Here is an 11,428-nt window from a genome sequence, read left to right as displayed (position 1 = left end):
TTATATATCCTTCGTTGCTTTTCGTCTATATTTATTAATCTCATAGTTTTCGTCACGTATGCTGTAACTACTAGTTTTATCGCAGTCGGTTTATTCTTCTACTCTGCTCTATAATACGCATGAAATATTAATCTTTTTTCATAGCTTGTGTCATTTTTGTTTCTTACATATACTTCTTCCATTTTCTGGTTTATGAACATCTTTTTTTTTCCAATTTCCATATATTTTGTCTTTATCTGATTCATTTTCAATTCTGTTTCGTCCATCTTTCTTACAATTTTTTATAAAGTTTCTTAAAGGCTTTTTTGGTCCCTTTCTATTGATGTTAAATCCTCAACACATACTTTTATTTATTTTAATTTATCATCTATATTTTTATAAATCCGGATTAATCATACTTCCTTGCAACTCACTAACAAAGAAGAGTGCAGTATTATTAATCGTGTATTCGGAGACAGTACCCATTGAGTGGAAACCATCACTATCTCTATTCATAAGAAAGGAGAGAAGAAAGACCCAAATATATATCTTCTTAGCACCATAATGAAACATCTAACAAGAATATTAACTCAGTACCTCTCGCAAAGTATAGAAATAATCATACTGAGAAAAATTGTAGAAAAAGCTATAGACTACGAGAAGTCGACCTTCCTAAGCTTTGTCGAACTAGCCCAGGCTTTCGAAAGGGTAAAACTCAAAGGTGTTATACGCCTTTTATAGACAGAACGAAGCAGCAAAAAAGTAATACAAATAGTTATGGAACTTAACTCACTATATCGTTCACACATGACATTCCAATAACAATAGGAATTGGACAGGAAGACAGTAATGCTTTTCAACATTGTCCTAGCAGATTCTGAACTGCGGGATTAGGACAAACGATAGGAAGCAGCAAGTTCCGAATTGTATGCTACTCAGATGATGCTGTCCTCATAGCTGAAGAGAAAAACAATCTACAGTGTTGTTCAAATTCAACCAAAAGCAAAACAGCTCAGTACGAAGATATTTGTACCCAACACAAAGTCTATGACAATAAGTAAAGACGCAGTAAGCTGCAAATTATCGATAGACTATAAAATAATAGAACAAGTTATGAATTGAAACTATCTAGGAATTATAACATCAAGTAATAGAAAGAACTACGAGAAAACACGCGAGCCGGCTAACAAAGCCATCAATATCTCCGAAAAAGAAAAAATATTCTTGTCCACCTCAAGCACATTACGTATCTATAAAAGAGCTGTACGTCTCATATTAACCTATACAGCTGAAACGAGAGCAGATACAAGCAGGACTTCCCTGAATAGGAAAGATAAAAACCCTTCATCATCAATAGCCGGAGTAACCCTTTGGGGCAGAAAACGCAGTTCCGATATTAGACAGGCCAAGGACTAGATAAAAGATGTAGTCAGAAGGGTATGGAGGAATAGCACATGTCGATAAAATGAGTGAGGGTCTGCTGGCGAAACAAGCATTCAAAGAGAAGTCAATTACCAGAAGATTCGCGGGCAGACCTCCGAAGAAATGGGCCGAATCATGAACATTAGCATCCTAAGATCGAAATTGGAGAATAGAGGGTAAGCACTAAAATAAGTGGAAGAAAAAGAAGGAGAAGACGTTCTTCTGTCATTTCCTTGTCCAGAGGATTTAAGAGAATGTTATAAAACATTTCACAAGTTTTCTTGAAAAATATTGTGAAAAATCATTTTCCTATGAAAGCACTTCACGTAAAAAGATTGTAGAGAAATATTATATAAAAACAATTACATAAATTACAGATAAAATAAGAAATTATTTGAAAGATTTGATTCCAAAGGAAATGTTGAAAATGTTTTGCATTCAAGCCCAAATAATTGCTTTACTAAGGTCTCAAAGAGATCGCTGCATACTAGTTGCGTCCCGGTTGACAATTTTCTCATCTCCAGGTACGCATAACTAAAAATTGTGACTCTTGAAGAAGGCATTCATCTTGTTAAAGGTGAGTATTGCCTTCTTGATCTGTGCCCCTATGTCATGCTTTTCAATCCAATCTTCGTTTCTATCTTCTTTATTATCTTCTGAGCCGACAATCTCGAAAACGCCAAACCACTCAAAAACACGTGGACATGACAAGCATCATCACCATACACTTGTTATACATATTATAAAATGATGCTTGATATCTGATGCAGAGAGTGGATTTTGATTGTGGCAGATCGATTATGAAGTTGTTGGTGTCTGATAGCATATTGTGGTTCTTTTTCTAGTGAAACCTCTTCTGGTATCATCTCAACATTCTTTTCTTATATTTATTTCAAGACTGGGTTAGGTTATGTTTTCGGTCTTAAAATTTAAACCAATTCCTTTAAATTTATCCCCATCCATAGTAGTTATCTCAACATTATTAATGAGTTGGTATAATCTTCTACTGAAGCTCCAAGTAAGAAAATGGTTAATCAGAATTCAATATCTAGATATCGATAATCTTGGGAAGTATAATTAGTTTACAGAAATATTAAATACCACATTTCTTGGAGTATAATTAGTTTACAGAAATATTTAATACCACATTTCTTGGAGGATCTTCGGGATGCAATTCACAGACGACCCCTACGTAACCTGGATCAAATTTTCACCAACCAAAGAGATTGCTGAACGTTGGGATGAAAACATAGGAAAAAAAAGCGGTAACAACTGTTTGTTTTAATTTGATGATTAGTATTTCACTTTTACTACTTTGCAATTACACACATTTTATATAACTGAGTTAGTTCCCAATTTTTGTTTTCAAATGATGCATTAAATTATAAAATACTGAATAAGGAGTTTTCCAAAGTTTACTCAATATTCTTTTTTAATTCTTCATGTGTAGTTACCTTCGGAATATACGTTTCATTTCATATTTCGCCAAAATGGACCTCAGTTGAGGCACATAAGACTTCTTTCTAAACGAATATTCAACTCTGCGAAATCTTCCACAACGTCCTTAAACCACAACACAAAATTCCCTTCAGGATGCTTTTTCTTTATGAACTTTATTAATCTAAATCTAACACTCACTTTTTCATATATTTCTAGAAGGACGACTACGATATATCGTCAACAATAGCAACACTTTTTGTGTCTTCTGAAATACGCCTTTTTAACTATAAGTCTTATTATTTGCCGTTTGTCTCCCGTCAAAAGTAAAATATGAATTGTCACTAATAATGATTTCTAAGCCTTTAGTGGGTGAAATTGCTGCTTCTAAGAATATTTGGGTGCCGATTCTCTTGATTTTTAAAACAACATTCTTTTCCCTTAGAATGTTGCTTATATATTTCTTATCGAATTTAGCAAGGTTACCTTTTTTTGCTCTTTGCCTGATCGAAACACCTGTGTCAACACGTCGATAGATATCGAAAATTGTTTCTTTATTCCTATTCTCACAAAATATCTAACCTTAAACGATTTCTTCTGATTTTGATTTTGTTCTTGATACTTTTTTAACGTCGTTCTTTTAGATTTTCCCTACTTGAAACTAAACTTTTTACAGAGACATGAGTAATTTTTGTGCATTTTTCCCCATAATTAGTGTATATATATATATATATATATATATATATATATATATATATATACACCACAATCAAAGGAGGATCTTCGCATATAAAGTCGAGCAGCAGATAACAAAATTTCATTATTAAATAAGCCTCAAATCATTATTGTTTCTTCCTGCACTGATGTCATTGAAATTGTAACATTCTCCGTAATACATTAAAAAATATTTTATTATCTCATAAAACTTACATGGAATCGGTAATAAAATCTAGTCACAGATACGAACGAGTTTCATTTTCGTAAAAAAATTTATTGCATCTTTACGATGGGCGGCAAGAAAACGGTTAAAATATTTTGAGCAATCAACAAAAATCCAAAGTACCTAAGTTCGACTTCCTTTATAGCCATTTCTTACCTGGAGTAATTAAAACCAATCCCTATTAATATCTATTCAGATTGCAATTTTTTCTTGGAAATTTTATGATAATTTGTGGTTTTATGTGCATATAACTTGGAAAATAGGAAAAAAACGCTGTGAGAAATAAAGTTCATAAGTTATAATGTAATTCTGGGTCTAGAGATTGTATAGTGAGCTTAAAATTAGAGCAAATAATATTAAGGTTAACCCTTAACTAGGGAGGTAATTTTTATACACATGTATTGGGAGGTGGGACAGACTAGACTGTAGATTATTTTGGAAAGTCGTTTTGGCTTTACAGCCACTCTGCAACTATACCTAAGATATTATGTACAAAATTCGACATCTTATTTTTCTGCTTCCAAAATACATAGACTCCTCCCAAATAAGAATAATTTTTGAGTTTCTCATGTTCCTAGATATTAGTACTAATCTTTCAAGTTATTTAAGCCTTTTAGTGAAATCGGCAGGACATTCGCGTGTAGATGATCTGCTGTTTCCTTGACTTGTTCGCAGAATCTGCAGTTGTCGTCCTCTGCTATTTGACTCGGATTTGATAGGGCATTAACCTGTCATCATCGACCACCAATTTCATATCGTTTTTGTTCATCACGAGAAGCTCTTCAGACTTCTTAGCTGATATAGTTATGAATCTTTTGGATGCCTGGAGTGTTTCTCTAGTAAGACTCCATCTGATTGTTTAGCTTTTCGTTCAGCTCATTATTGATGAGGTATCTGGTCCAAGGTATGGAGTCGTTGCTCCATACCAGGGGAAAACCCTAGTGGCCTGTAAGCCACATTAGAGTTACTTTAGTGCTTTTAGAGTTTGCTCACAACACCACACTAGTTTAAATGTACACTCAATAGCTTTTAGGTCGCTTAGCTATATGATAGAATGTATATGTGCTTTTTAGAAAAGTTTCTATCCATTCCATTTCACTCCTGAGCATTTCTGTTTATTACTAGCAACTCGGCATGAAAAATGATGAGTTGTGCTCTTAGAGGTATGGAGTATTTGCATGTTGGTCCAGAGTTGCCCGGTCCAGTTACGAAATGTCTGGGTACCAGAAAGATACATCTCGAAATTGCGAAAGATTTTTATTGACCCATGGTTGGCGATCGTTAATAACCACTTTTAATGGGGTATCTTTATCCAGCATGCTATGTTTTTGGTCCTTGGGTTTGTCACGGCATTCTGGCTTTATTAGCTCCATGATCCTCAGTTGACCTATCAGATATTCTGGCCTTAATTTTACTGTCAGAATTAACTTGTGGACGTCCCTAAATGCCTCTTTCTTCACTACGAGGTGAAGAGAAAGCAGGTTCAGTTTAATTTTTTTTGAGCTGATGTTTGTTTGTATCGATTATAAAAAATCCTTTTCGAATGACAACTATATTACCAAAAAAATGATGTAAATTCTATTATTTCAAACTTCAAACAATCTATATTTAAACGATATCTAAACAATAGAGCTTCTTATTGAACAGCCATTCTCCAAGTATTCCATAACTCGCCATCAATTTCTCCAAATTGGACACCTTTCCTGCAATATCTCTTTGTCCATGGTATTGTTCTTCGAGGAAATCGCCAGTCAAGTAATCAACGAGCTAAAATATGAAAAATACATAGAGAAAAATCGTTTCTTAGCTACAAGTTCACTTCTATTATGTTGAATAAGAAACTTTTTTTCAGTGTACTTACATGGTAATCGTTGTAGTCGGTTGCATCTTCGCACACTCTGATTTTTTTAGTAATCGTGGCTTTTAATTTAAGGGTATCTTTCAAAGCACTTAATCCACTATCCCATGAAGTAATTGGTGGGGATAGCTAAATTGAGAAAATAATAAGAAAAAACTGATTTTTTTATAGTGAAAAACAATTTTGATTATAAAATATTTAGGGGATGGTCTTAAAAAAGACAAAAAGTCAGTAGAGAAAATAGAAAATTCGCTTTTAGATTATTGAAAGTCAAATTTGAAACATTTTGTTCATACCTCGTACATTAGAAAAGCTAAAATGTACAAATTCATGTTAGAAACGAAAGAGTATGAGTTTTCTGGGGAAATATCTTGAAACAAAAACAAAAAGGCACTTTTAGGATACTGAAATTGAAATTTAAAACTTTATGGTCATCCCTCGTAAATTAGAGCAGCTAATAAGTACTAATTTACGTTATAAATCAATATTGATTATAAAATTTCTGTTGAAAAGTCTATAAAAAGATAAAAAATCTATAGAAAAAATTGGAAATGGATTTTTAGGATACTAAAATTGAAATTTGCAACATTTTTGTCATCCCTCGTAAATCAGAACAACTAATATTTAATAATTTAGGTTAGAAAACCGATGTTGATTGAAAAAATTTCTCTTGAAGTCTTTGAAAAGACAAAAAATCGATAGAAAAAGTAAGAAATGCATTTTCAGGTTAATGAAATCGAAATCTGGACATTCCTCGTAAATTAGAGCAACTAATAACGGTCAATTTACAAACAAGCGCTGCGTATATGTTCATGGGTTTGATGACTGTTTGGTATATCCAGTATATCTTAGGCTATAGTCCCCAAGTCTTTCCTACAGTTCCGTATAGCCACAGTGAATTATGCAATTACCTTGTCGAAGTGACTGTTTCAGGATGACTCCTAGACATTTTGCTCATTGAAAAGTATTAATTTAGTTCCATCAAGGAGAGGTGCGTTTATATTTACCTTCTTTTACCTTGTAAATGGGGCTAGTAATGTTTTACTGGGGTTGATCGAGAGTTGCTCTCCATCACCCCAGTTTTTGATTGTATTTAGAGCCGTTTGTATCCAGACAAAGATTATACTATCATGCTTGCCCCTTACTACCACTACTAGATCATACGCGTAGCCTAGAACCGTGAATCCAGTCTAGTGCACGCTACCAATGACCACAGTAGGGTTGATAGGAATCCACTGGGAAGTGAGGTCAATCTGATCCTAATTTTCCACGCAAGAAATGTAAGCATTTTTTCGTTGTTTCCATATATATAGATCTATCCATTATTTATTAAAATAATCCAATTAAAATGAACGCAAAAGTTTTCTTACTCAATTTATTTAACATATAAAAATTCCAAAATCTTTTTTGACACTTTTCAGAATAATAAACAGATATCTAAATCTAATCACATTTCAAGAAAATATAATTATCTTAGCACATATGAGCATTTTATACGAAAAACATTGATTAGATGTCTTATTATTTTTATTCCTAGACATTTCCGTGCATGTCATAAAACTGTTTATAGTCCAACATTTGGTAAAAAATAGCTACTGGCCATCTTTTTGTTTTTCAAATAGATTAGTGATTTGATTATTGTTGGTCCAGTGTATGAACCCCACCTTTATAAGATAATATTTGATTTATCAGTGGTTTCTTCTCATGATGGGTTGACGAGACGAAGATAAGTATTTTGGATTTTTGTGGGACATATGATACTCAAGTCATGTCTCTTTTGAAAACCAAATACGCTCGATACCACTATCTGGCGGTTGGCTTGAAATTCTGTTGAGATATCTTCTTTATTTTTACTTAGAGTCTCAATAAACGTAAACCCATGTTTTTTGTAGTAGCTAAATAGAGGAGCACCAGTTATTACCAGTTATATTAATATAAAAGTCTCGGAATAGCTTAAACAGACGAGACGTATAGCGGTTTGGTTGGGATCGAAACCTTTTCCTCCTTTTGTTATAGAGTTAGAATCACATTATGGCTCCCCATCTCCAGAAATTTCTGAATAAGTTAAATAACTCAAAATGTACGTTTCTAATAGTTCTTGTTTCAGCAGAGTTTCGGAGTTTGCATTAGTTGATTTTCAGTGAATTTGTAAAGTTTAGTATTATCACCTACGGGTTCTGTTAGTGAATCAAGCTTTTTCATGTTTTAAATGTATTAAGCAATTGTAATCATTGTAAACAACTTCAATTTTTTTTTATTCTCAATTAACCTATATTTCTAGATTTTTCTCTATTATAGCAATACTACCTAATTTGTTTCACCGACTGTATTTTCCTAAATTACTGAGTTATTTTTGTTCTTTACACACCTCTGTGAGTTCTCTATCTTTATCTTCTGCGTATTTTGGTCTTCCTGCATTTTCAAAGCAATATGCAAAATTTTTAGTCTACTAAATTTGAAATTATTAATAGAGCTTATGTTTATCGCCTACAGTTTCTCTTATGTATAGCATATGCTATAACTACACACAAAAGTCTCGATAATGTGCTGATGGATATCGATTCTACAGTATTCATATCCAGTTAAGCTTACGTGGCACGTGGATTGGGACTATATGTAAAAATAAAGAAGATATCTCAACAGAATTTCAAGCCAACCGCCAGATAGTGGTATCGAGCGTATTTGGTTTTCAAAAGAGACATGACTTGAGTATGTCCCACAAAAATCCAAAATACTTATCTTCGTCTCGTCAACCCATCATGAGAAGAAACCACTGATAAACCAAATATTATATGATATATTATATGATAATACTAAACTTTACAAATTCACTGAAAATCAACTAATGCAAACTCCGAAACTCTGCTGAAACAAGAACTATTAGAAACGTACATTTTGAGTTATTTAACTTATTCAGAAATTTCTGGAGATGGGGAACCATAATGTGATTCTAACTCTATAACAAAAGGAGGAAAAGGTTTCGATCCCAACCAAACCGCTATACGTCTCGTCTGTTTAAGCTATTCCGAGACTTTTATATTAATATAATTGGTAATAACTGGTGCTCCTCTATTTAGCTACTACAAAAAACATGGGTTTACGTTTATTGAGACTCTAAGTAAAAATAAAGAAGATATCTCAACAGAATTTCAAGCCAACCGCCAGATAGTGGTATCGAGCGTATTTGGTTTTCAAAAAAGACATGACTTGAGTATCATATGTCCCACAAAAATCCAAAATACTTATCTTCGTCTCGTCAACCCATCATGAGAAGAAACCACTGATAAACCAAATATTATCTTGTAATACAAAACTTATAAAGGTGGGGTTCATACACTGGACCAACAATAATCAAATCACTAATCTATTTGAAAAACAAAAAGATGGCCAGTAGCTATTTTTTACCAAATATTGGACTATAAACAGTTTTTTGACATGCACGGAAATGTCTGACTTTAACTGTCAGATTTCACATGATTATCCTTAAGAATATGGATAGATTGTTGGTATCAATCTTTCAAAATGAGCTTGGTGTTACTTTACAAAATGGTCACTTGACGAAGCAACTTCAGCAAAATGTTCCTGTCAATATTGGTATTCATACTAAGCAGGACGATCCAGAAAAGATGTTACTCTAGGAACAAAGATAATAAGACATCTAATCAGTGTTTTTGTAAACTTTTGCGTTTATTTTAATTGGATTATTTTAATAAATAATGGATAAATCTATATATAAGGAAGCAACGAAAAAAATGCTTACATTTCTTGCGTGGAAAATTAGGATCAGACTGACCCCACCTCCCAGTGGATTCCTATCAACCCTACTGTGGTCATTGGTAGCGTGCACTAGACTGGATTTACAGTTCTAGGCTACGCGTATGATCTAGTAGTGGTAGTAAGGGGCAAGCATGATGATATAATCTTTGTCTGGATACAAACGGCTCTAAACATTAATTTCCCTATATCTATAGTCGTACCGACGTAATTACATAAGACAGAAGGTCCCTTAAGTAGGGACTGAATAAATCAACCAACTTGGTATTACATGGATCTCTTTTAAGGTAGAAGAACTGAGTTACGATAATTGGTTTTTTTAGAAGTTTTATTAATGAAGGCATTCCATTTAACAATAAGTTAATAAAGTGTTGTAATAAGTATTTTTTTAGTCAGTCCACCACATGACTCATTGTGGCGGTATGTATTTTCCCTATTCAAATCTAAAAATCTCAGTTGACCTCAGATAGTCCTACCCTGACCCTTCTCTTCTCCCTACTAGCCGCCGCATTATCGTGCACTTGATTAGTCGCCCCCGCTCTACCTCGCATTCCCCGCTTGCATTCATCTGCATTAACACCTGCAGCTACGCGTTGCATTTTTTGTACTGGACCTGCCTCGGGGTACGAATACAGGATATCTCTCTGTTACATGCTGCCTCGTCGGTCTGACTATTTATCAAGGTCTTCTATGACTTGTTTATGGGGGTTGAGAGTTTAAATTCGACACATTCAAATGATGTTTTTTCCTCATATTAACTAAAGAAAGTCAGGTACGAAGAAAAAAGTGCGTACGAATTAATAGCATTGTTCATATTTAAATGTTTCTAAGCTAGTATTGCAAATATGGTAGGGACCCGAATTTAGGCCCCCGGTTTTCCGGAACGTGTGCACTGGCATACTAGTTACTCAGCTCGAGTAACTAATACAAATAAACCGTAGCGACTGTGACAATCATTTCTTTCTAACTGTGTGATATACACGTGTGTGTGTGTGTGTGTGTGTGTGTGTGTGTTTGGACAGTAGAATGTAGCATCTTAGGTATTTAAAATTGGAAATCCTTTCAACGTTCTGTTAATATATTTGTAGTGATATGAGGACCTTAAGCTTTGTCTTAGCAACATTTATATTTAGTCCCAATTTCTATCACACTGTATTTATAAGATTTATTTCAACAAATAACCTCCAGAAGAGGAAGATTTCAGAGCACGAATAAAGTGTACAAAGAACAAGTAATCACTGGAAACTGCAACTATTTCCACATTTTCGCTTTGCCACATTTGTTTAATCTTAATTGCAAGATCCTTCTGACGTTTGTTGAGAATTTTATTAGTCGTACATCGTCGAGAGGTCTAAATTGACTTTCCTATCAAACACCACGATGTCAGGTCTGTTATTCGTTACCTGTTTATCGGTGATAATAGATCTATCGTACTGAACACACTGTTTACACTACGACTACACCAGCACTCACAATTACACTGTACGACGTCTCCCCTACGAATGAGTATTTCGTTGGTATTCATGGAGGTTGAATCTATTTGTAAATATAGGTTTATTCACCATCCTCTCATCATTGTTAAGAGAAAACTGAAAATAGTTGGGTGGACTTTGTAAATCTTTAAGACCTCTATAAGTCAGGAAAAGGTACGCTTTCAAATAGTACTAAATCAGTGTGTATATTTAGGTGATGTTCTTGTGGTTCTCCAAGTGAGTCCACAACAAGTTCTTCTTTGCACAATCGGTTATTTCTTAAATGGCCGCCCGGCGACTTTTCCAGTTTCAAATTATCACTTATACTGTTAAGATTTTTATGAGACTAAGTCGTAAACGCCTATTTCGAGAAGAAAAACGATAAGTATTATTTGTAAGGGCTATAAAGGTAAGAAAAACGTATAGAATCAAAAAGGAAATTATGTTAACTATAGAAGAAAATGATTAGTTGCAGTGTTAGCTCAAAAACTCTTCAAAAAATCCTCGTATATAAAAGATATTATACTATCACCGTATATATTATGA

At 33.8% G+C, this 11,428-nt stretch overlaps 1 protein-coding gene across 1 annotated transcript; it reads right to left on the bottom strand.

Annotated features, from left to right (window-relative positions):
• Positions 1-5,386: 5,386 nt before the first annotated feature.
• LOC130445855 (ferritin subunit-like) lies at positions 5,387-10,009 on the bottom strand. The gene is made up of 3 exons (XM_056781743.1): positions 9,887-10,009; positions 5,640-5,765; positions 5,387-5,545 (listed from the first exon to the last, which is right to left on the bottom strand). Exons 1-3 carry the CDS (start codon positions 10,007-10,009, stop codon positions 5,387-5,389), a joined length of 408 nt encoding a protein of 135 aa, XP_056637721.1.
• Positions 10,010-11,428: the final 1,419 nt, after the last annotated feature.

This window comes from Diorhabda sublineata, chromosome 6 (assembly GCF_026230105.1).
Source record: "Diorhabda sublineata isolate icDioSubl1.1 chromosome 6, icDioSubl1.1, whole genome shotgun sequence".
In the NCBI taxonomy this organism is placed as follows: domain Eukaryota; kingdom Metazoa; phylum Arthropoda; class Insecta; order Coleoptera; family Chrysomelidae; genus Diorhabda; species Diorhabda sublineata.
Note: the sequence above shows the minus strand (reverse complement) of the source record. Positions and strands in the feature narration are given on the sequence as shown.